The sequence below is a fragment of the Sturnira hondurensis genome, unplaced genomic scaffold, assembly GCF_014824575.4.
Source record: "Sturnira hondurensis isolate 20B ecotype Veracruz unplaced genomic scaffold, ASM1482457v3 Scaffold0016684, whole genome shotgun sequence".
Classification (NCBI taxonomy): Eukaryota; Metazoa; Chordata; class Mammalia; order Chiroptera; family Phyllostomidae; genus Sturnira; species Sturnira hondurensis.
In genome coordinates, this window is record NW_028089315.1 from 1,500,225 (window position 1) to 1,527,454 (window position 27,230).

At 33.9% G+C, this 27,230-nt stretch overlaps 1 protein-coding gene across 2 annotated transcripts in view; it reads left to right on the forward strand.

Annotated features, from left to right (window-relative positions):
* PCDH15 (protocadherin related 15) overlaps nucleotides 1–27,230 on the forward strand; it is a 791,076-nt gene that overhangs the window by 691,827 nt on the left and 72,019 nt on the right. For both annotated transcript variants that reach the window (XM_037066919.1, XM_037066920.1), the window contains exon 26: nucleotides 3,640–3,767. In XM_037066919.1, coding sequence (XP_036922814.1) covers nucleotides 3,640–3,767 — 128 coding nt within the window. The remainder of the gene's footprint in view (nucleotides 1–3,639; nucleotides 3,768–27,230) is intronic.

Here is a 27,230-nt window from a genome sequence, read left to right on the forward strand (position 1 = left end):
AAAAAACTTGAAAACTTTTACTTCAGCTGTTAAAGTTGGATAATTTATTTTACAGGAAATATACGGTCATTGAGTGTCAATAATGTAAATAGATATTTATCTAGATGTTTCTATAGGATGTTAATTTTAGAGATTTCAATAGCTCCTAAAGTGATATTTAAATAATTATTTTTATTGCCATCTCCCTGGAGTTTATAAAATACATATTTACAATATTTTTATAAAGCTTATAAGTGTTGTATTAAACTACAACACTGATTCCTTTTTTGTCCTTCTAGCTAACTTTATTTTTTTTTATTTTTTAAATATAAAAAATTTTTTTTATTTTTATTGATTATGCTATTACAATTGTCCCATTTCCCCCCTTCATTCTCCTCCACCCTGTACATGCTCTCCCACCCACATTCTTTAGTTTATGTCCATGTGTCTTAATTTCTGTAGCTTTTACATTTCCTATACTATTCTTGCCCTCTCACTATTTTCTGCCTACCATTTATGCTACTTATTCTCTGTGCCTTGGTATGTTCCTTCTTGGGTCCAACTTCTTTGGCACTCTCTGAGCTTCCTGGATTTCCTGGAAGTCTATTTTCTTTGCCAGACTAGGGAAGTTCTCCTTCATTATTTATTCAAATAGCTTTTCCACTTGTTGTTCTTCCTCATCCCCATCTGGTACCCCTATAATTTGGATGTTGGAACACTTAAAGATGTCCTGGAGGTTCCTAAGCCTCTCCTCATTTTTTGAATTATTGTTTCTCATTATTTTCTGTTTGGTTGTTTCTTTCTTCTTCCTGGTCCATTCCATTGATTTGAGTCCCAGTTTTCTACCCATCACTATTGATTCCTTGTGCATCTCCCTTCATTTCAGTTAGTGTAGCCTTCGTTTGTTCCTCTAATTTGTGAGCAAATTTCAACCAGTTCTGTGAGCATCCTGATAACCAGTGCTTTGAACTGTGCATCTGACAGATTGGCTATCTCTTTGTCACCTAATTTTATTATTTCTGGAGCTTTGATCTGTTCTTCGTTTTCGGACATTTTTTTTCTGTCTTGTCTCGCCTACTACACAATAAAGTGCAGAGCCTTAGGTGTTCACCAGGGTGAGGCAATCCAAGTTGCAGGGTTGTGATGCTGTATGTGGGGGTGGGGTCTTAGAGGGAACAATGGCACTTGCTCAGCTCTCTGTCAGACCTCAGTACCTTCTGCAGCTTCCCCCAAGCAAACTGGGCCCTTCTGGTGCTGGTTCCTGGGTGGGTGGGTTTGTGTGCCTTCTAGGACCCTGTGGGTCTCTCCAACAAACTCTCCTATGAGGCTGGGAGTCTCTCCCTGCACCTCAACCCCCATAGGTATTTTCAATCAATGTTTTGAGGCTTTATTTCCCAGTGTTGGGATGCTGGGTTGTGTGGTCTGTCTCACTCCCCAGTTATCTGCCTATGAATGTGGGACCTCGGCCCTGTCAGCCACCTTGCACTTGGTACCCTGCTTCTCAATCGCTGCCTCGCCAGGTCGACCCATTGCCACCCTCGTGCCTGGGGTTCACCCTCTGTGCCTTGCATGCCCAGGGTGCCTTGCACTCCTGATGTCAGTGCTTTCTGTGCCCAGACCCCTCTCTGCTGGGCTGCCTGACTCCGCCCCGCCTACCAGTCTGGAAGAATGTGTCTATGTCAGCTCCTTGGCTGTCCGACTTCCATACAGTTCAATTTTCAGTCAGTTCTGGTGTTACTTTGTTTCTAAATTTTTGTTGTCCTTATTTTGGTTGTGCAGGGAGGCACAGTGTGTCTACCTGAACCTCTATCTTGGCCGGAAGTCCCCCGCATTACAACACTGATTCTTATATTAGTTTTCCTAATACCTAAGAAAATAATAGCTTTTTAAAAGATTTCCAAAAGCACAAAATGTTCCTAATGACACAGTACCTTAATGCATAGGCCTATCTTTCTGTCATCATTTTCTATAGTGCCAGGAGAAAAATAGGCAAGCTTCAGAACATAAATCTATCCCTTTATAGTGAGTTGAAAATCAACCTTTACTTTTTCAGTGTTGCAAATAGGGATCATAACCAATGTGGTAATTTATTAAGAAGATGAATACACTTATTGGAAAGGTCATATAATTGAGGATGATTTTTCTTTAAAAATATTAAATTTAGAGCAATGAGCTCCTTAATTCTAGAGATAAAATGATCTGCTAAGATGAAGATGGGTTTCATTTGGATGAACTCTGATTGTGGGTGGCTCAGCAGTGTTCAATTCGGAGTCCTGGCAGTATAGAATAGAGAAGCATAATCTGCCATTAGCCTTGTTCTCTGTTGACTTAGCATATTTTTTCTCTTGATTCTAGCACTTCCAGTTCAAGAATGGTAAGAAAGAGGCTAATAAGAGAGAAACTAAATGAGTAGCAGCAGGATATGGGGTGAAACCTTGGAACTTACTCTCTTATCTCTCTGATTGCAGGGCAAACTATAAGAAGCTTTCTTTAAGTTCTCACTAAGATAATGCCGGTTACTCACTCAGTCATTTATTCAATCAACATAGATATATTATTGATTGATAGGCATCAATCAACATAGATAGATATATTGTATGCCCATTATGTAGCCACTGTGATAGTAGATTGGTGTTAATTAGTTATAGTTGGGGATATGATAAAGCAGCAAAATTTACAGTATGCATGATAAATAGTTTATAGATCCATTGTCATATATTTGTCATATAATTGAAATGCCTGAGAGAAATTCACTTACTGTATCAGAATGCTTATGTAATTTTAATCTACTTTTGTAAAATGATTAACCCCTTATTCCTCATTTGATTGGGTTTGTATCGGGTTTATTCTTGAACTAGTGACAAGTGATAGATTTCTCATTTAAGGTGTGATGATTGAGGTGGTGACATTCTAATATTTGATGACAAAATGCATTTTTATAAAACATTTACTATTGTTTAAATTACAAAACCTGGTATTTATGAGTTATGTGTCAATTATCTCTCTCACACATCTTTTGCAATGAATAGCAGATAGCAGAAATACATGATAAAACTTATTTTTCCTTTGCAGAAATAAGCACCTCATCCAAACATCACTTTTATTTTTTTGTTTTGTTTTTCTTTTTTAATCTTCATTGTATTTTTTCCATTACCATGTAGTCCACTTAGTTTGATCTTAAATAAAAATTATAGCACATTTTAAGCTAAAGTAACATCACTGCTGCTTTTATACTTGAGAATTATATATATATATACACATATATTATATATATGCAGTTTTTATTATTTCATAGTGTGTTTATATATTTGTTCTACTTTCATGTAGTAGATAATGTGTGAAGTGTTTGTAAACATGAACCATTCAGTTGTTTTATTAAAATTAGCAGAATGTAGTACTTTAGTGCCTATTAAATCAAATAATATGAATTTCTAGGACATGCTAATTAAAAGGCCTAGCAACGATTTAATATTATGTCAGAAGGATCATTATGAGTGTCCTCTGTGGATTTTGTGGTATTAGTTATGTCATTTAGGAATGACTTTTTGATTTGTTATTTCTATTGATTCAGAAAAAAATGAAGTACAATAAATATTTATTCCATTGTATTTTTGCTAGTGAATAACCACTAATAAAAGTATATTATTTCTTATCCTCCAGGCAATACAGCTAAGGTATATATTGAGATTCAGGATGAAAATGATCATCCCCCAGTGTTTCAGAAAAAATTGTACATTGGAGGTGTATCTGAAGATGCAAAAATGTTTTCTTCTGTGCTCAGAGTTAAGGTATGAGAAAGTTTATTAAGACACAGATTTAAAGTAAAAGCAAAGAACTTAATTTTTTAGATAAATTATAATCAATTTTGCAGTTAAACTAAAAATATGTAGTTTGCATGTTTTTAGTTTAAGTACTCAATAACTGAGTACTTATTCCTGTTTAAACAAGGACTGAAACATGGAGATATATGAGTGTAATTAGCCAAACAAAATACAGATTAATTACGATGTAAATACAAGGCAAACTTTTGTATTTTATTTTTACTACAAAAAAAGAAACACATTACTTACTATGTTTTATGCTGAATAAAAGATTAAAATGTATGTTTTCCTTAGAGACTTTTTAATTGTCACTTTCTAATATAAGAAATAATGTAATAAATTCTGTAATAATTTTTCTGCAATAATTTTTTTAAATAACAAATGCTAGTTATATAAATTAAAATGATACTACTAATTTCAGTATTTTATTAAATGTTTTAAAAATTGGATATGTCAAAAAATTACTAAGTTGGAATTTTAAAAATACAATGTCCAAGACTAAAGTTGAATATTTTCAATTTTTCTCCATTATCAATGATGGAAGATTTTTTTCATGGTTGGTAGTGCATGAAGTCACAATACTGTTATTACTAAGAAATAAATTTATAAATATTATCTTGACTTGGGGAAAATGTTTAGAAGCCAGAAGATTTTACATTCTGCATTTCAAGTATTTTTCTGGAAGTTCTTAATAAATGGATTTTTGAAAGTAGCTATTAACATACAAACATTAAACCTAAATTTCCCTGGGCAAACACAGCTGTTATTACCTATGGTTTTGCATATCTACAGTTGCCTTTCTTTCCTTATTAGCAGGAGGACCATAATTAGAGTTCTGGGGTTTTTTATATGTTGTTTTATTACTTTATACACCTTAAGAAGAAAAAATTAATCGAGCAAATAAAGCTTGTGTATTGTGCTTACAAAATAGCTTTTCCACAGTGCCAAATACTGATTCCTCATCTGAATCACCAGTTCCGACCAAAAGTGGTCCACAACTTTAAGTCAGTCACAATACATATATGCAACTTGCATTATGATTTGCAAGTAACAGTCCTTTGGAGATGATTTTCATCTTATTTTATATTTTAGTCCCACTAACTATTGATTGATTCTGTTTGTTCATTTAATCAGTAAACATATTTTTGAGTGTTTAAAGTGTGCTCCATTCTAGAAGTTGGGCATAGAACAAATCAAAACTAATCAGACAAAACTTTTCAAACAAGATGTCACTAAACTACTAATACAAACTAGTAGGGGAAAATGTGTATCAAGAGAATCGTTATCTTTTTAATACAAACTCACATGGTCAAGAGAAAGACATGTGGATTCCTATATAAGGAGCATTGTGGGCATTCCAATTAAAGTAACTGAAGCTAGCGAAGCTTGGAGGTCGGTGTGACTGAAAAAGACTGGTTGGAGATGAGATTGAAAATCTAATTCAGAATTACAATATGGATTTACTCTAGAGTCTTATTTTTAATTATATTTTATTGATTATGCTATTACTGTTATCCCAATTTTTCCCCCTCTGCCCCCCTCCACTCAGCACCCTCCAATTCGGGCAATCCCCCACCATTGTTTATATCTACTGGTCATGCGTATAAGTTCTTTGGCTACTCCATTTCCTACACTGTACTTTACATCCATGGCTATCCTGTACCTACCTATGTGTGCTTCCCCTCACCTCTTCATGCAATCCACACTGCCTCCCTCCTATCTGGCAACCATCAAAACTCTTTCTGTATCGATGATTCTGTCTCTCTTCTTCTTGTTTGCTTAGTTTGTTTTTTAGATTTAATTCTTGATAGATATGTATTTATTGCCATTTTATTGTCCATAGATTTTATCTTCTTTTTCTTAAATAACCCCCTTTAACATTTCATATAATAATGACCTGGTGATGATGAATTCTGTTATATTTTCCTTGTCTAGAAAACTAACTTCCCTTTGATTCTAAATGATATCTTTGCTGGGTAGAGCAATCATAGCTGTAGGTCTCAGTTCTAACATCCTAAGGACAATGAATGTTTTTATCCACAGGGGTAATGTAATCCAATATAAAAGGATTATTCTGTGTGTTGTGCAGGGTTGTTAATGGGGACAAGTAGCAGTGTTATCGGACAAAAGTAGTAACAGGATTGAACACAGTATATCCAGGCAAGATTTGGTGGCATAAAAGGGGAGTCATAAGATAGCCAAAAGGATTTGCTGATGGGTTATATGTGGGACATTATAGAAAAAAAATGACGGAGGTTTTTGTTCGGAACAGGTCCCCCTCATTCCCCCATGATTAGGGTGACAGACATTAAGAGTTCATTTTTCAAGATTTTATGTTGGTGAGGGTTTCTCGATATGCAATGCAGTTAGAGATACTGATCTAGATTCAGGAAAGAAATCATCGGCCAGGATGAACTCACCTCGAAAATGGGTGTAGACAGGAAAGTCCAAAGACTTTTCCTGGATATTCTACGGTTGGAGAGCAGAAAGAGATCCGCAAAAGATACTGAGAATACATTGCCATGACATAGCAAGGATACTAGGAGAATGCAGACTCCATGCACCATGTACAGAACAAGCTTGTTAAGAAAGGGATTGATCAATTGCCACATACTCCTGTGAATAAAAAGCTTTGTTGGCTTTTTCATGACCACTTTGATATTAGGAAGGGGGAAAAACTGGGACAACTACAATAGCATAAACAATAAAATATTTTTAATTAAAAATGTATGAAATCAGATCCAACAAACAAATAATATACTGTAGTGGAGAAAAAAAAACAATAATCCAAATGCTAAAATGTTCCATTAATAAAGGATGTAATTAAAGAGGTCTATAAATAGCTACAGCAAGAGAATTTAGGGGGTGATATAATTGATGATGGCATTCACAGTAATTGGTAGAAGCTGACAAAGGAGATGGTATAATATTCTGGAAGCAGCAATTCAGAGATAGAAAGATACCTGCCATCTGCCCCTAGAAAGCCACTGTTTGAAACAGCTGCAGAAAGCAGTCTTGTGTGGGGAAGAGGTGCTGGGTGGGATCAGCAAAGCACCTGCAGTATTTAGAAAGGAAGTTAAATATTTAGGGGATACTGATGATGGAGGTGCATGAATTCCAGGGGATCCCAGGGAGTTTGTTGGTAGAGGTAAAGGTGAGATGGGAAACTGAGTCCCATGAGGATGTGTAAATAGCTACATAGGAAGAAATATCTGGGTGGTGAGAGATGCCTTAAAGTGAACAAGATAAGCCTGGCTGGTTTTCTAGAGCTGCTGCGAACTCTGCAGGACGTTCCTCCCTTCAGTTGGTCTGTGGACTCCTTGGGCTAAGGAAAGAAGTGTTTTCTAGGAAACCAATCTCATGCAATGTAATATTCTATGTTAGCTGGAGAAGAGAAAGAGATAAAAGCTTAGCAATGTATTGATGCAAGTATATGCTATTATAAAAACTCAGTTGGGAGAGCACAAATCACCATGTGGATTCTAAGGCCAGAGACATTTTAACTGGTGAGGGAACATAAAAAGTTTCCTAGAGAGTAAGGAATTGGCAAGGCATGGAAAAGGGGTGGTTAGATCTTTGCAGGGAATATTAAATGAGGATAGTCTAAGCAGAGGAAACAAGGAGCCAAACCCAAAAGAAACAAATTGCCGTGTATTTGTGAAGCAGTGATAAGAAGCAGGTACCTTAGGAGGGATGAGAGTAATAAATCTCTAAATGGTGAAGATTTGCAAGTGCTGCCTTTAGCCTTAAAGCCTGTGATTTTCTCCTTTCCAAATTTAATCAGAGTGAAAATGAACTAAGCAGTCCTCAATCCATACTTACAGCCCCCAAATCTTATTGGAAACAGCACTGAATCAGGGCCAGCTAAGCTCTGGCACTTAATGGAAAGATGATTTAAAAAATGGGGGAACAGCCAATGATTATGAAAGAGGCTTTTATACCACTTACTATATAATGTTGGAGTAACATAATATTTCATCCATCCTTCATGCAAGTTAATTTTTAAGTTCATCATAAATGCATAATAAATTTTAAATTAAAAAACTGTTATATGTAGGAAATAAGAAGAAGAAACATATTATAGAATTAACTAACAAAGATGAGACTGAAATATCAATGAATAAAATTGTTCTTACTAGCTTAAAATTTAGATAGTATATTAAGGGTATTATTAAAAATATGTTGGGGAAAAGACAACACAATTAGACAATTATCAAAATGAATTATCTGTTATAAACAGTAGTAAAAAAAAGTTCTTCACATTTGCTGTAAGGTGGCACATGTAATATGCTTAGAGACTTGGAAGTTCATTTTAGAAAATATATATTGTGTTCCTAGTTTATGCTGAAAATCCAGAGGCAAACAAAATAGACTGTCCCACTGCCCTTAAAGTTAAAAATATTGTACACTAGACCCCAAACAGTAAGTAAATAGGGCTTTTATTTATAAAGACCTGTAGGTATTTGGTTTCTGGCTCAAAACTTGAATGTTCACATCATGTAGAGTAATTCTGGGGTGCTGTCAAAAGGACACAGAACACAAGAATTGATTTAGGAATATACCCTATATTTATAATGGTTTAATTTTGATATCTCTCACAACTGGATCCACCAAATCGATTTTCACTGATCAGATGCAATCAGTCACTTTAATAGCAGGAAGAGGAAGAACAAATAAAATGGTAATATTTCACTTCAGTCTTTAATAGAAGTATTGCCCGTATATGTCCAAAAGAATTGAAAGCAGGGACTCGAACAGGTATTTGTACATCATTTTACATAGAAGTATTATTCACAGTACCTAACGGTGGAAACAATTCGCATGTCTATTAACAGATGAAGGGATGAACAAAACAATAGAATTTTAGCTAGTCTTTTAAAAAAATGAAAGTTGACATATGCTACACCATGAATAAATCTTGAAGACATTATGCGAAGTGAAATAAGCCAAGTACAGAAGGGCAAGTACTATATGACTCCACTTGTATGAGGTTCCTAGGTAGTCAAACCTATAGAGACAGAAAATGGAATTGTGGTTGTCAAGGCCCATGGGGAGGTCAGACTGAGGAGTTAGTGTTGAATTTAGGGAGATGCGAACGTTTACACATGACTGGTGGTGATGGTTGCAGCACAATGTGAATGTACTTAATGTAGCTGAATTGTGCACTTAAAATGGTTTATATCTTAAATTTGATGTGATGTATATGTTAGCACAGTTAAAGAAAACTACCCAAAGTGGGGGTGGGCATCACCGATATGAATCAAATATGAAAATTGTTCTTTTCAAAGATGCTATTCTTCAGTGGTAACCATTCCTCTTATGTTATTTTGAATGTAAACTTTATGTTCAGTTTCAGGAGTAAATATTTGTGATAGTCTATTTGTATTTTTTGACTATGTAACTGTGGTCATTAACATTTACTCCCCAATACATCCATCGTCAGTGATATCAGTACCAGCTGCAACAGTCTGACAGCGATGCTCTCTGTGGGGCCACACTGCCCCTTCTCGGTCTGCAAGGAGTGTATGTCAGAATTCCCCAGAAAATCCTGATCTACCCTTCTTTGGGGGCAGGCCACTAGCTGAATATCACTAACTGAAGTGTCCTATGCTAATGAAAAGTGACTTATAAATGTGGTCACATCAGAATAACAGTCTATGACAAAGATGCTGTAAATGATTAAAAGACAAACAGTAAGCTAAAAGCAAGTATGTAGAGTGTATATATTTTTTAAAACTCCAGAAACAGTATTCAGAATATACAAAGAACTTTGTAAAAAGCAATTACTTGGCCATTGAAAATAAAACAGAAAAGTCATGTATATGTATCATATTACTCATATTTTTTGTGTAAGATAAGGAAAATTAAGCTAATCCTTTCAGCATTAACTGTTTCTGTTCTCCTTTGGCCTTTGAAAAATATTAATCAATGAATATTTCTTACTAATGATAATAGCTATCATTTATTTGTTAATATTATTTCTTTGAGAACTACAAAAAATCCTTTAATCATTTTATCCTATAAAATTTATTTAAATAAATAAATAAGCAAACAAGTAAATAAACCACCTACTAACTAGGTCGGTACAATTATTTGTTATGGTAGTCTTGCAAAAATGAATATTTGTAAGGTTATAATAGTCCAAATATTACCCAGCAGCAAAGACAGAATTTAAAGTTAGATTTACCTTTATTCAAGGACTTTTCTTTTAATCTCTAGATTATGTTCCTTCCCAGGGAAAGTGAGAAGTAGAAGTTTGGCAGAGGTAGAATTTTGGCAGAAAATAACAGAACATATTAAATTTGTATGAAAAATTAGGACATAATTAACAAGGCAACCAACTAATTTTCAAATTGAGATGTCTCTGTAATTATGATCTCCTCTATTAAGGTAGCAAGTCAGATCTGGTTTTAGAATCACCTTCCAACTTATTATCCAACTTTTCCATTTTATTAATCTCTGCTTCTACAAGTTACAAATATGAAAAACTCAGTGTCAGAAAAATTGAATTAAAATATTGACTAGATGTCTACCGAAAGTTAAAAAGACTATGGACATTGCATCCTTGAGTTAGTAAAGAAGCCAGATTTAAATTTATGGACTAAAATGCTATTTTGAAAAAGTATCAAGAAATGGAGCATCCTCAGTCGTAAGTCTCTCATTTTTTATTACATTGCCCAAGCAGTGAAATGATGACAAGTGGTTTTAGAAGATTGATACTGTTGAGAGAAGAAGCCATAGTCATAGTTAGAAGATGAAAATTTCCTCCATGACAGAAAGTATAGAAACAGGCAAGGTTAACACTGCAGAGAACAATATAATTTGCTCTTATGCCTGCTGATGTGAATCTGATGGAAAACAATTCCAGCACAACAAGTTAGTAAATTAGTAAAAACTAACATGATTTGTTTATACACATTTCTCAGCCCTGGATTCTCCATCCCTGAGTATAAGGATGTGCCTCTTCCCTACTGCTGCTGCAAGGAAGGTGTCTTTCACATGGGAGATTTATTTTCTATTTTCAAAGGGTTGGAGGGCAATCAGAAGAATTCCCTTTTTGCACCAGTTTCTTTTCTTTTTTCATTGCTGTTTGAGTGCAGCTATCTCCATTTTTCTGCCATGATTTTCCCCTGCTCCACTTACCTCCACCCTCAATTCTACCTCGCTTTGGCTTTGTCCATGGGTCCTTTATACATATTCCTAGACAACTCTTCCCCTTCTTTCCCCATTATTCCCCTCCCTTCGCCCTTCTGGTTACTGTCAGTTTGTTCTTAATTTGAGTGCCTCTGGTTATATTTTGTTTGCTTGGGTTTTTTTGTTGATTAGGTTCCACTCATTGGTAAGATCATATGGCATTTGTCTTTCACTGCCTGGCTTATTTCACTTAACATAATGCTCTCCAGTTCCATCCATGCTGTTGTGAAGGGTAGGAGCTCCTTTCTTTATTCTGCTGTTTAGTAGTCCATTGTGTAAATGTACCACAGTTTTTTGATCCACTCATTTACTGAGGGACACTTAGGTTGCTTCTGGCACTTGGCTATTGTAAATGGTGCTGCTGTGAACATTTGAATTCAAAATAATCAATATGCCAAATTGGCATATTTTGATGGGTGCCCTGCCCTGAGTTGTAACAACATGCTAGGCACTCTAAATACTTCTCAGGAATTAATTCAGTCTCCTCAGAAACCCTATGAGGGAGCTACTATTCTCATTTTGTTCACAGATGAGAACAATGAGTCACAAACATTTCATATAACCTGCCCAAGATGCACAGCAACTCAATAGTGAAGCCTGGATTTACAGCCAGGCACTCTAGTCTGGAGATCAGGCTATACCCACTCTCAGGTGGGTAATCACTGGGCTGGGAGTCAAATTACTCAGATTCAGGCTCAGATATGCTCTTAGCTCTCTATAGAATGTAATACTGCTCCACCCTGGCCCACAGGTCTCTCCTATTATGCAAATACTGCTTTAGGACTAGGTGCTGTTTAACATCTTTAACTGTTTCCAACGGTTTGCACGTCATTTACTTTAGGAAAACTATGACATGAGCAAAATAGAAGCCAAGTGCCCTAAGAGAACTATTACGTTTGAGAGCTATGTTTTATAGGTCAAATAGTCTAGATTACTTAATTCTGAAATACAAAACACCATTGACGTCTCACAGTTTTTGTGATTTATGTCAGTTGAAGATAGTGGAATATTTTATAACGATATTTTTTCTATACAATGCAAATGTAAACAAGTACCAGTCTGTATTAAGGTCTCATAAAATACTAATTTTGACTCCCCTTTGCCAACCATGGGAAACCCAGCTTTTCACAAACACTTCTCGTGGTTTCAAGAGAGTGGTATTTCTTAGGAGATCATACTACCCATGGTGTGTTTCACCTTTGCCACGCCACCTGACCTCAAATGTCTTATACCTTGAAAAAAGTGAATACACATAGATGCCTGAAGGTTCATTGCTCTCTTGGCTATGACCCTGTAATTGAAATACCTTGTGTCTTATTTGGCACTTATATCCATTATACTGTTATCATATATCTATGTCCCTATTTTTTTCTGCTATAATTCAAATTTCATCTAAGCCTGTTTCCCCCTCAGACTTAATGACATTATAAATACATTGTGCTTAACATCAGTTTTTACTTAAAATTTTATTTTCACTTATTTTTATGTATATCATGTCTTTTAGCCTGTTTAATCAAGGATGTCCATGTAATACATGACCGAATTATCGATTTTCATATAAGCGAAGTGTCCTTTCGATTAAACTCCCTTGGGCCTGATTACAACATTAAGAGTAACATAATCTAGTATTTCCCTAAAATTTCCCTTCTTGTCAAAACTGGGAGCTCAGGTTTTATGATATCTTTATCAATATTATATATCTATGATAGCTTTACATTTATTTAACCCCACTGGGGAAAGCAAATGCCAAGAAAATTGTTGTTTTCTAAAAACTGGTTTATTTGTGTTATATGATTGCAAATTACATTGTAGTTAATATTTTCCTTTTGGTCTGCTAGAGCTCAGAGTCAAATATTTGGTTCATCTTTAGCAATTTTAGAAATTGAATGCAATACACATGTTGCATGATAACATTCTCTCTGGTTTTCACTTTAGTCTCTGCCTTCTTTCCCTTTAAGTATTTTTATGTTATAACTTATGTAATTTTAGAAAAGATTTCATGTCATTACTAAATAGTCTGTTTCTAAAATTCTATGCAGTTTAAGCCTTCATTGTCTCCCTGTACAAGTTGAGAGCTATAAAGTATTTTCATCAGTTTCTGATATATAGTTTGTCTTTATTGATCTGAAGGATTACAAAATTAAAGAGTTTTTTGTTTGTTTGTTTGGTTTGTTTTTTTTGCTATTAATATGAATGGACAAAACCAAGTCTTCTTTTGTAAGCACAAATGAAGTGTTCAGATAAAATAGTCTGCATATTTGTTTTACTCTATTTCTCTTTAATCTTCCCTTTCACCAAACAAATCAGTCTTTTATTGTCACAAAAGGGAGCTCTAAAACCATCGCATTCACATAGTACTAGTTAAAAATCACAGTTGTTGGTTTGAATGCAACTAAGAATGCCTTCATTTGTGTTGCTTAAAACAGACACAGGACTATCTTTTCCAGTCCGTATGTCAGGAAAAGCAGAAAAGTTCAGGTCCTTAAAAACAGATGAAAAGGGGCTCACACATAAGTGGAAATATTCTTGAAAATAAAAAGCTTGAGGACTTTTTATGGATATCAACTCACTGAACATAACACATTAGGAAAAAATGGTTGATTTGGTGAATGGCCAAATCATTTTGCCTTTTCTAAATTTAATGATGGCTCATATGTTTCAAAGTCTGATCACATTCTGATGGGATTAAAAATGTACTTAATGCTTGCATTTCTTTCAGATAATTAATATCTAACAATTCAGATAAATGTGGAATATTATCTTTTAACTCATGCTTGCATTTTTTTCCATTTTTTAAAGAAGACTTTATGTGCTCTAAAGCAGTGTTGATTTGTGTACTCTCTCCTATTATGCTTCAAAGGCTGTATCTTTCATCATCTGGTAGAGATCTGTCTAGAATATTGGCATTCAGTTTAAAAATCTTAGAATTTTTCTGCCATTGAAGACTGCATTGAAAGACACAATCCCAAAGATAATTGGCAAATAAGAATTACTTTTGTCTGAAAATGCCCTGTAGTTCCTTAAATATCCATTTAACTTTTTTTTAATTGACCTGACACAGGAGACATGTCACACTAATCTTAAGCAAAAATGATTTAAATGAACTTCCAAAAGATAGTTTTATTCCTAATTCTTTAAGTATATTTTAATTTTGACCTGCCCACTAATATTGCCAAGCCAAAGAGTAAAGGACTAGATTCTTTAAAATGTATTATGAAGTAAATTTAATTCCAAATAAGTCATAAAGAATGGATGACTGTCCCTAGTAGTTCTAATTAATTTACATTAATGAAAGTCAGCAAGTCTGGAGCAAGATTATGTACATAACAAAAATATAATTTATATTGGTTTGTTCATAAGTCACTGTAAATCTCAAAAGTGCAAAGAGACTTTAGTTTTATTTTCAAAAATAGGCACAGAAATAACTGGATTCACAAAAACATTCTAATGAATAGGAATAATAAACTAAAATAAAGATCTTCATCAAGTAGATTCTGAACTTGATGTGGTAGATACACTACTTTTTATAAACTTATGTCACTATTCTGTATGTTTCATTTTATTTATTCTCACAATTATTTTTTCTAGAGAGTCATGGCCCAAATTGCCCTGGTAATCTATAAACAGACAATTGAGGTTCATAGTAATTTGAAATACTTTATTACTACCTAAAGCCAATAGACTCCAAGATATGCTACGATCTAATATCAAGGATCTCTCCATGATATGACAAACTCTAATAAATTGATGAAGAAAAAAAGTCCCAGGTAAAAAGGGAGGTATGAGACTGGAAGACACAATTCATAGAGTATGTAAAAATTGGCAAAAATATATAAAGAGGCATTCAACTTTATTAACTATTAGGGAATTGTGAAATAAACAACAAGAAACCACCAGAAGGGTAAAATTTAAAAAGACAGATAAAATCAAACTCAAAATAATTATTCTCAAATGGTATTGATGAGACATAAATTAATATATCATTTGGGAAAAAGTTTGGCTTCATTAATTAAATGTGAACATAGATGTATCCTCTTATTCAGAATTTGTACTTTTAAGTATTTACCAAATAGAAACACATTCATATACTCACAAAAGTTATGTACCAAAATCCATTATGTATAGACATGTACAATATTTATAATATCACAAAGCTAAAAACAACTGAAAATAGTACATATAGGATATTTGTATAGTAGAATTCTATACTGTAGTACACATTAAGTATAGTATATTTGTCCCATGAAGTTCTATACTGTAAATTAATATATTACTACTATATGCAATGACATTGATAAAACTTAGAAATATAATATAAACAAATGTATTCAGGAAAAATATTAATTTCTCAAGTCCATTGATGTAAAGTTCAAAACAGAAAAAACTAATCCAACCAAAAACTTTTTTATTTAGAGGAGAAGACTAACAATGCACTATTCCTTGATCTAAATGCTTAGTTACTTTCAGAAATATAATTCAAAACATAAAAATAAAACTTTAAAATGTTAATGAAAATCAAAATACATAGAAATAAAGGGAAGTTTATTCAAATTTCTAGTTAGTTTAAACTATTCTTCTTGGAAGATGTAATAAATGATTCTGACAAAAATAGAGAAGTTCCTATTTTCCATTGCTCTTCTGTCTAGTTAATAATAAGGAATTATCTTTTAATGCTTGGTGAAACAATGCCACATAGGTTTATTTTTTAATGACTATGAGCAAGAAAGCATACTTAATGAAACTCTATATTATTGGTGGCAATATTGAGAGATGACAGTAGGGTAGGGTTGGTAGAAGGATTACACAGTAGAATGAACAACCACGGGGGTTCACCTGGTTCTCGCTTTCAGAATCTAGGTTTGTAAGCTGGATGGAGCAGTTTTCACCTGAAACTACTGTTATCATAGTCATAGGTCAGAAACAGATTGTTAAGTCCTTGCCGGACACGTGAGCACAAGCAGAGGCCTTTCTGCTGTTGTATGCTCTCGGGCACTCAGTAAGTGAAAGGGGCCAGTACGAGATTGAAGTAGATTGACGTCTCAGAAGAGTCAAATGGAAGAAAGATGTGGGCACTCAGCAGAGAACAGGCATTACAGGAGAAGAGCGTGCTTTTCAGAGCCAGAAAATCCTGGCGATGAGCCCAGAATACTCCTACACACACTGCAGGGCTAAGTGACATCTGAACTGGGCAAGGCGGGGTGACACTGAGGCAGCAGCCCCCTCTGAGGGAGAGGCTCTGTGTGGGCTTACTAATTTGGGTTACAGCAAAAATTAGAATGTGAGATGAGGCTAAGACCAAAGTTGAAAAAAACACAACTATAAGCAAGTAATGGATGGTAGCTCTGCTCCTTCTGTCATATCAGAAATTACTAAGGGAAGTAGGGAACTTTTCATTTAAGTCAAAATTGATTAAAATGTAATCAAATGTTATGAATATGCTGAGTCCCAAGATTATGAAAAATAAGGTTAATGAATATAAAACTTAAGGATCATAAAGACAAAGTAGTAACATTTAAATCTGTACCTATCTCTTTTCCAAAAGCATGATGATGGAGACAGGCCTAGATTTTTAGCTTTTAACCACTTCTGGATGGATAACCTTGGACAAGTTTCTTAATCTAAAAGCATCAGGCCTAGAAGTGATGACAATGCTATTTGATAAAGTTCTTATGAATGTAAATGAAAAAAAAACATATGAAGCACTGAGCACAATGCCTTGTTCCCTGATATCTTTCAATAAGTGTTCAGGGTCATTGCTAGTTATTTTATCTGAATAGTTCTTTTTGTCTATAAGGAATAGTAATCTAAGACTCAAATGTTTTTAATTAAGCATGCACAGTGCATATAAATGATTAAAAACACAATTCTATGGAATGTTCAGATATTTTGTCATTGTCCTTGAAACCAAATAATGGGCCTATCTTTTTAGAAGTCACTATGAATATCAATATAGAATATTAATTTTTATTCCTTTTAGGAAAATAAGAAAGTTGAACATTTTTTATAAGAAACTTAATATAAGCACAGTTTCCTTTATTATGTAATGACTAGGCAAACTCTTCTTAAAATAAACCTGAGTGTAGTTTTTTTTAAAGATTTTATTTATTTATCTTTAGATGGGAAGGAGAGAGGGAGAGAAACATCAATGTATGGTTGCCTTTTGTGCGTCCCCTGCTGGGAGTTGGCCTGCAGGGAACTGGACTACAACCCAGGCATGTGCCCTGACTGGGATTCAAACCGCGATCCTCTGGTTCGCAGGCCTGTGCTCAATCCACTGAGCTACACCAGCCAGGGCCTGAGTGTAGTTTTAATTACAATATTATTCCATTGAGAAGTAATCAATAAAACTATTTCAACTTGCAAATTTTAAATGAAATAGTTCTTAAATCAGCAATTATTCTGTTTTTTAAAAGATTTTATTTATTTGTGTTTTAGAGAGGAAGGGAAGGAGAGAAGGAGAGAAATATCAATGTATGGTTGCCTCTCGTGAGTCCCCCGCCGGGAACTGGCCTGCAACCCAGGCATGTGGCCTGACTGGGAATCAAACCGCAGTCGGGTGGTTCGCAGGCCCGTGCTCAATCCACTGAGCTACACCAGCCAGGCCTAAATCAGCAATTATTCTATTGATATGTATGAGGCATATATGTTTGAAATGGTATTATGTTAACATTGTGATGAGTATTTTTACACGTTTTCTTTGTAAATAATTATTGATGGCTTACCATTTCCCTTTCAGGAAGTCATAACCAATTTAAGAAAAAAATAATAAGTTTATATACAGGTGTGATGTTCTAAGAAACACTAGGAGGAATTTCACTCTCAGGTAGTACCAGCATCAACTTATCCAGAGAAATTTTTTAAAAATAGCATATATTTTTAAAAGGCTATATTGGGGTTTTGGTTTCTTACCACACTATACCATGGTAAACTGTAGAATTGAATGAGGGCCCTGGCCAAGTGGGTCAGTTGATTAGGGTGTCCTCCCATTCACCAAAATGTTGCAGGTTCAGTTACTGTTCAGGGTACACACCTGGGCTTCAGATTTGATGCCTGGTCGGGGCACATACAGGAGGCAACTGATCAATTTTTCTCTCTCAGATATATGTTTCTCTCAGTCTCTCTCTCTTTCTCTCTCTCTCTAAAATCAATATGCATGTCCTTGGGTGAGGATTAAAAAAATAAATGAAGTTATCTTCTACTAATTAATGTATGTCTGAGAAAAAAGATTTTGAGGTAATCTTAAATAAAACTAAAAATAATCAAGTCAGTAAAATTTCTTACATAGTGTTCTTCAGAACTTGTGCTAATACTATCTATAAAAAGGCCAGTGATTGAATAATGTAAATGAGATTCATCAAATTCCCCTTGAAACCGAATAGTGAGCCTATCTTTTCTGATCTCACCTTTAACATCAATATAGAATATTAATTTTTATTCTTGGATATGGTCAAACTATCATTTTTTCAAATAGAAAATATTAATAGAATGTTCTGAACAGCAGAACATTTATCTTTCAAGATTATAAAAGGAATTATTTGTTAAAAAGTAAAAAAAAATGAAATAGGTCTTTTCCTGGCTTTAATGAATCACAGAATGACACATAATCATTTTTGGCACCTCCTGGAGCATAGTAATGTTATGTTATGTTAATAAGATAATGAAAATTAGGGGTAACTAATGAGAAAAGGAAAAGAACGCAATGAAAATGTGTAATCACACCTATGTTTATAAGGGCTTGATTTGCACTAAATCCAATTCAAACATTGAATTGCATCCATGTCACTTAATGGAGCAGCTCTACTAGAATAAGGATATAAACAATTCTATTTCCTGCCACCATTCATTTTCCACTTGTCCTAAAAAAGAGAGGTGGAGATGAAGATATTTGTCTTAATTTAATGCCTTTTGGAATCTGAGTATTTGTATAGCAAGAGAAAAGAAATAAAAATATTAAATTGCAGTTTTTTAATAAAATCTATCAGTTCAATACAAGTGTCATCTCTCTGTGGACTAATAAAACTGGGAATAATCTTTAGCTCACCACATAATTCTTGGTGCAAAAGCAATTTAATAATTTTGCAAATATAGATTCATACACTATTATAATTCTATCCGTGGTTCTTAAAATAAAAATAATGAGAATACTAATATATTTTCATATTATCTCAATATGGAATTGTAATATTGGCAACTCTGCTTTACATTATGATTTGAGGCTAATGGTATTTAGAATTTTATACCACACCCCAGAAGGCTTCTGGTCAGTATGGAGGAATAGGGAAACAGGGCTCACCTCCTCACACAATGACAGAAAAATTAAAACTAAATTACGAGACAGTTATCACCTAGAATCATCAGGAAATTGAGCTGTATAGAAGTCTGACGATCAAGGGATTAAAGAAGACACATTCATCCAGATGGGTAGGAGGGGTGGAAATGCAGAATGGGTGGTCCCACACCCATGTGTGATGAATAAAAATCGGGAGGGCTACCTTGGATGTGAGGGATCCTAGCCCCACACCAGATCACCCAGCTCAGGGTGCCAGTGCTAGGAAGATAATTCCACATGACCTGTAGCTGTAAAAACCAGTGAGGGCTAGGGTGGTGGAAGAAACTGCTGGATACTCAGGTGCCTCCTCTTAAAGGGCCCACAGTGGAACTTAGGACTTACGCAGACTTACTACCTCTGGGCTCCAGCATGGGTACAATAGCTGGTAAGCTCCAGAGGCATACAGGGAGAAACTAAATTATCTGGCACCAGGGTGAGTGCCAGAGGACAGCTTCCTCCAGGACAACACCCCAGAGGCCAGGCAGTGGCACTGTCCCCTTTCTGAACTCTCTCCCACACAGAGCAGGGACATCATGTTGGAGACTCCATCAACCTGGTTCACATGGATTGCCCCATCCAAGCAATTACCCAAGCCTCTGCCTCATCCAACTTTCAGGTGCACTTTTCTAAAATAGGCCATGCTACTGAGACAGAGAGTCAAAGCAGCTCTACCTAATACATAGAAACAAACCCAGGGTGGCTACCAAAAATAGGTGACAAAGAAATATGGCTCAAATGAAACAATAAAACAAAACTTCAGAAAAAGAACTAAACATAATGGAGATAAGCTGTCTAGTAGATAGAGTTCAAAACAGTGTTTATTAGGAAGCTCAAGGAACTCATTGGATACTTCAACAACACAGAAAAGACCCAGGCAGAGATAAAAGTTACACTAAGTGAAATTTAAAAAAAAAGAAAATTACCGAGAACCAATAGTAAAATGGATGAAACCCAAAATCAAATCAATGATTTGGAATGGAAGGAAGAAAAAAGCATTCAATCAGAACAGCAAGAAGAAAAAAAAATTTTCAAATGAGTATAGGTTAAGGAGCCTCTGAGACAACTTCAAGTGTACCAACATTCTAACCATAGGGGTGCTGGAAGGAGAAGAGAAAGAGTAAGAAATTAAAAACTGATTAGAAAAATAATGGAAGATAACTTCCATAAATTGATGAAGGAAATAGACACACAAGTCCAGGAAGCACAGGGAGTCCCAGACAAGATGGACACAAAGAGAACCATGCCAAACACATCATAATTAAAATGCAAAAGTTAAGAGAGAATTTTAAAAGCAGCAAGAGAAAAGCAGATAGTTACCTACAAAAGAGTTCCCATAAGATTGTCAACTGATTTCTCAAAAGAAACTTTGCAGGCTAGAAGGGACTGGCAACAAGTATTCAAAGCTATGAAAAACAAGGACCAGTTGAAAGGCATATAAAGTGCTTCCCAGACAGGTAAAGCTAAAAGAGTTCATCATCAACAAGCCATTATTATATGAAATGTTAAAGAGACTTATTTAAGAAAAAGATCAAAACTATGAATATTAAAATGGCAATAAATTCACAACTACCAACAACTGAATCAGAAAAACAATCTAAGCAAACAAGCAGAACAGAAACAGAAATATAGATATGGAGACCATTTGGAGGGTTATAACTTGGGAAAGGGAAGGGGAAGAATGGGGGAGAAGATGCAGGGATTAAGAAGTACAAATCTGTAGGTATAGAATAGACAGTGGTTATTAAGAACAGTATAGGAGATGGAGTAGCCAAAGAACTTATATGCATGACCCATGGACATGGACTAAGGGGATGGATTGCTAGAGAGGATGGGTGGAGGGAAGCTAAAGGAGAAAAACTAGAACAACTGTTAATAGCATAATGAGTAAAATTTATTTCACAGGCATTTTTGTTTAGAGTTACAGCTATTTCTTCTTGGCAAACTTGTTACATGATGTATATAGACATAAAACACATCTTTATAAAATAGGAAATACATAAATATATATAGATGTGTATAAATATATACACATAAACTCACCACATAAACACACACAAAAAGAGATAAAGCAAGAGGAAAAAAGCAAAAGAGAGAGTTCTAAACTAACACCAATTAAAATGAAGGATGTTTGGAAAGCAGCTATTTTTGTTGAAGTGTTTTTATACTAAAATATTGCAATTTATGTACATTCAAGCAAACAGATTTTATTGTCTCATGTGTAAATAGTGCCATTCCAGTCTGTATAAAGAAAGTCCAGCTTTCTTTACAGTTAGTGTCACCTTAATAATATTAGAGACATTCCTTTTGCAATCATTAGTTTTATTGTAGCATTTTATAGTCAATAAAATTTTGAAAGTTCTAAATTTATTTTCTGAAGTAAAAGTAGTTGTAAATTGAATTTTATTTTTTCTTTGACATACTATTTTCATAAAGCTATGATAAGAGTTTAGTTTTTGTTTGAGTGTTTTGTAGTAAAGCTTTTTGTTTCTGCTTTTTAATCTACAAATAGACATGTAGAAAACATGAGTCTGAATAGAAAATTCAACATTCAGTTTTAATTTTCAAATGCCTCACTATTCATTTCTCCTGATGTTCTATTAAACTTAGAATATAGAAAAGTAAGCTTCTCATACATATTTATTATCTAGACCTTTTTGCAATAATTAAAAATGTTACTATTAATCTTTTAACATTATATGTACTTAAAAATTGTAAAAATACCCCTGGCTGGTATGGCTTAGTAGATTGAATTTGGTTCACAGGCCTGTGAACCAAAGCGTCACTGGTTCAATTCCCAGTCAGGGCACATGCCTGATGCAGGGTGGGGTGCACAAGAGGCAACCACACATTGATGTTTTCCTCACTTTCTCCCTCCCTTTCCCTCTCTAAAAATAAATGAATAAATAAATAAATTTAAAAATTAAAATTGTAAGTATATATATATATATATATATATATATATATATGAGAGAATGTTTAAATCACTTTATGGAATAAGGTGTACAAATTTATCAACAATAAAAGAAACACTGTTAAATAATGTAATAATGGGGACAAAAGTAAGCTTTAAAATTTTATGTTCAAAGGGATTTAAAAATTTTATGTATTCTACTAAATTTAAAATTTTAAAATAGATTTTACTAGTCTATTTTGAAACAAAGTGATAAAATATAAACAATGAAAAAATTAAGGGCTGGGAATATAAGAAACCTGAACTTGAACAGGAATTAAATTAAAAAAAAGAATAATTAAAATTTTTAAGTGAGTGTAAGCTTAACTTTGCTTCACAAATCTTCTGTTATTAAAAATATTAAATCATTTTAATCCAGGTCAAATAACCTGTTCAGTTAAATATATTCAAGTAAAATTATCTTCTCTATTTTAAGTTTTGGCCCTATGGATTAAATCCATAGCCATACAATTTTAAAATGCATGTCAATTATAAACCGTGCAGTCTTTGTTATATGCTATATACATAATAGCTACTTAATTTGTATTCTTAGCTATTCCAGTACTTTCACAAGTAATATTTTTAATCTCTGATAAACATCTTATTACAGTAATATAATAAAAAAATCCCTACTGATACTTTTGTTTTGCTATCAGTAAAAAATACAGCATTCACTAAAAACACATCAATAAATATACATTCTCAGTGACAGATTGATCATTTCAATAAATATTTGCTAGCTATATTTCACATACGGACAGTGGCCACTGAGGATTATGAAACACAAAGATGAATTAGAAAATAGTCCTGCCTCCCAATAAATTTACAATTAAGTACAAAAGGTAAGAGCAATGTGTCTTTAAATGTGCAACACGTGATAAAAAAATGTAAGAGATTAGACAGCTACAAAATCCTCATGGAGAAGAAGGCAAGAGTATAGTCACAACAATAACTAATCTTGATTGCTTATTTTGTGCCAAGCACTGCATTTTACACTTCAGTGATTATTCCCAGCCACCCTACTCAGCATGTCCTATTTTTCTCACTTTGCAGATGAGGAACTGAGTCCTAGAGGATTATTTACCCAAGCTCATATGGTTAATAAGTGGTAGATTTGATCTCATACCTCTCACTTCTAAATATTCATCTCTAATATTTCTTCCACTGACATATAAGCCAAACATAAATTGACCACTTACTGAGCATGATACTAGAGTTTAAAAAAAGGATGAAAAATACATATTTTGTGTGTAATGGAGACACATAATATTATAATATGCCAAGATAAATGCTATAACAAAAAATGTAAAATGTGCCACCAAAAATATGCAGTGGAAGCAGCATTCTTTAGGGGATTCAGGAGATCCTTCAGAATAGTAGTCATTTAAGCTGAGGATTGATTGCTTTATTCATTATATGTATTTTAGAGAAAAAGAGAGCAAATGTGTGTGCCTGTGTGTGTGCCATAGTATAGTTCAGGTGAACAATTGTTTGGCCAGCAGACAAGGAATATTTTTTGTTTTTCAGTTTGTTGTCCACCTTTTCCCACATTGCTGTCCCCTACCCCATGCCTCCCCGACTCCTACAGTCAGTCTCCCCCCATTGTTCACACGCAGGAGTCCTCCATATGTGTTCCTTTCTTGACCCTCCCCTTCTAACCCCTCCCCGTTATTCCCTTCCCTCCTTCTCTCTGGTCACTGTCAGTTTGTTCTTCATTTCCAAGTCTCTGTATCTGTTTTGCTCATTTGTTTGTTTTGTTGATTAGTTTCCACTTACAGGTGAGATCACATGGTACTTCTCTTTCACTGCCTAAGTAAAACTCATTTTACCTCGTATAATGTTCTCTAGTTCCATCCCTCCTGTCACAGAGGGTAGGAGTTTTATGATTGCCCTGGCTGCTATGGCTCAGTGGATTGAGCGCTGGCTGTGAACCAAAGGACCCCAGGTTCAATTCCCAGTTAGGGCACATGCCTGGGTTGCAGGCCAGGTCCCCAGTAAAGGGTGTACAAGAGGCAACATACATTGATGTCTCTCTCTCTCTCCCTTCTCCTCTCCCTGAAAAAATATATATATTTTTAAAAAGATAGAAGAACACACATGTGCAAAGGATGGACATTGTAAAAAAACATAGATTTTCAGGAAAAATAACTAGTTAATATGGTTTGGAACAAAGAAATAAAATAAATGTAGGACAGAAGTTAGAATGGTAAACTGGGATCACATTGAGAATACTTAATGGTCTTGTCTTAACATTCATCTTCTGGTTGGAGGGAGCCATCAGTCATTTTAAGCAATTGGTAGATAGTAAAAGGAGACATGAGAGGATGAAGTTGGGCAGCATCAGCTTGAAAGTCCTACAAGAAGAAATGTTGCAGAGGTAGAAAGAATGAAGAAGACCTGGAGAACAAGGAGATAAAACAGCTAAAAAGAATACTATTTTTAGGTCAATTTAATCCATAGGTGGTGACACCCCTAGAAAAGAGAATACGGAAGGAAGAATAATTATGGTAGCTACAAAAGGGAAAAGAGTGTGGGACCCAAGGAAAAAAAAAACCTAAATTTTGTTTGGATTGATTGAATGTAATGTAACAAAATAAGAACAAAAGAATTAAAAATAATAAGTATGTAACATAATTTGCTTTAAATGCTGAGAAATTAGGATTTATAACTAAAGAATTACTACAAAGTATACATTTCTTAAACATTTTAATAATAAGTTTAAAGTAAAAATCTGTAACACTTACTGATTCAAAATCAACATTAAAATTAATTTACTCTTCAAATAGAGGACCCAAATTGTGTATGAGTTTTCTTTTGTTACTATGTGTATCAAAAAAGCACAATTTGTATCTGTTCCACATGAAAGAAAAGTTAACACAAATAATTTTAGAGTTCATTTTAAATCATCTTTGAGGAAATATACAGTTTGTCATTATCTTAGCAATAATAAGGAAAAGAACAAAACACTTATTTTGAGGTAACATTTATTTTTGAAAATATTTTATAAGAACAGAAAAATGAACTAAAAAAAGTTTCAATTATTACACAAATGCAAGTCTTTCTTATTTTATGCCTCTGTAATACAGAATATTTTAATATGCAACTTTAAAAAATAATAAAGTTTTCTTTTGTTCACCTTGGTTTCTTTCCTTAATTTTCAAGTAGATATTAGCCCATATATGAAACCATTCTAAATTAAGAGTCAACATAATTTTAGTTATTAATTCTTGAAAATTATATATAAGTAAATAATAATAAAAGCCCTGTAAAAATCTCTGTAATTTAAACTATGTTGAATATCTCTATATACCGTCATTAAATTGTTGTTTGTACACCAAGTTCTAGTTTGCAAATTAGAATATTTTTAAATATCAGACTTTCAGAATATCAGACTTTCTTTAGCTATGCAAATAATAAAGGACATATTTAAGTGAAGAGTTACTAGTATTTTACAGTGATTCTTTTTTGATATTCTTATGAAAAAAATCAAACACTAACCTTTCTTATTTAAACTGTTTCTTTCCTCTCTTTTTTTTTGTTCCTGCAATCTACAATTGTCTTATGTATAGATTAATGTCCCTGACATTTTCCTTATTTATATTTTATAATATATTGGATATATTGGACATACTGTCTTTAATGGTCTTAAAATGAGGCTTTCTTTGTAGTTCCTAAAGACACAAGAAACAGTTAAAGTAGTTTAAGGAGCTAAAGCTCTGTTCTTTTGCCCCTTGCAAGCACAGCTTGACATATTTACACTAATCAGTGAAAATGTGAGATTTGAGCATATTCAACCCCACATTCTAAAATACTTTCACTATATGTATTTCCAGGAAAAGGGAGCCTTTAGTGCTGACAAGTGTTAAAATGGAATCTAGCTGGGAAGCTAAAGTTGCCGTTATTGGACTTTAATGGGCTTTGGAAATTCTTAGTACATCGCTAATTATCCTGCTAATATTTCTGCATCCATAGTATTAATGTATTCAACAGAGAGTAACAGTTATTAAGGCTGTTAGAAATTAATAGGCTCACCTACTCCCCTGTATGTTACAGGCAATTATTTGCTGATTTTCTCTTAATGTTGGGCACCTGTGTGTATTCAAATTTCCAGATGAGGACTTAGAAATGTGTTACTGGTCCTGTGTCTTAGCCTTCATTTAAAAATATTATTACAGCAAGTATAATTATGTAATTCATTTCTGATTTTCCTTTTAAAAAAAAACAATTCTAGACATAACTTTCCTGATTTTCTAACGAAGAGAACCTCACAGAAATCAATGAATCAAATCTTTCAGGGTCAGTTCTTCGATTATAATGACTGTCAGGAACCCATTTTGATTTTTTTAAAGTAAATAATTTATTGGCTGTAAAAATTAAAACTCCTATTTATTATTGGATTTCAGGGCACATCTGGTGTAATCTTAGGATGGGAGGGAATTCATGTGTTGTAACAATGAACCCCCAGATATCTTGGTGGTTTAACATTCAGAGGATTGCTTTTTGGCTTACAGTACAAACAATGACAGTTTCGATTATCATTCCATAAATGTTCACTTTCCTTCCCCTCCCACTGTGAATTTTTTATTATGAAGAAGGTGATGGAATAAATGAAATGATATTGATCTTTTAGAAAATTTTATTCACTTAAAGTTTTCATTATATGTCAGTTTTAAATTCTAGGCATTAATTTAACCAAGCTAGTTAGACATCCCCTTATTACTATCTAAAAAGCAGTGAAATAGATTTATTATTTTAATTTCTCCCTTTCATAAAATACCTCTACAAATTTTCTACAGTTTTGTAAGGAAGGAATCAGTGCACATTATATCCATAATAATGTGGTTTTAAAAATACCAGGTGACTATTTTGCTTTATTTATGTATGTTAACTGACTGTTTTAGGCAAATAATTTCTTTTCATATTGGTTCTTCTTAGACAATCAGATTATATCAGGCCT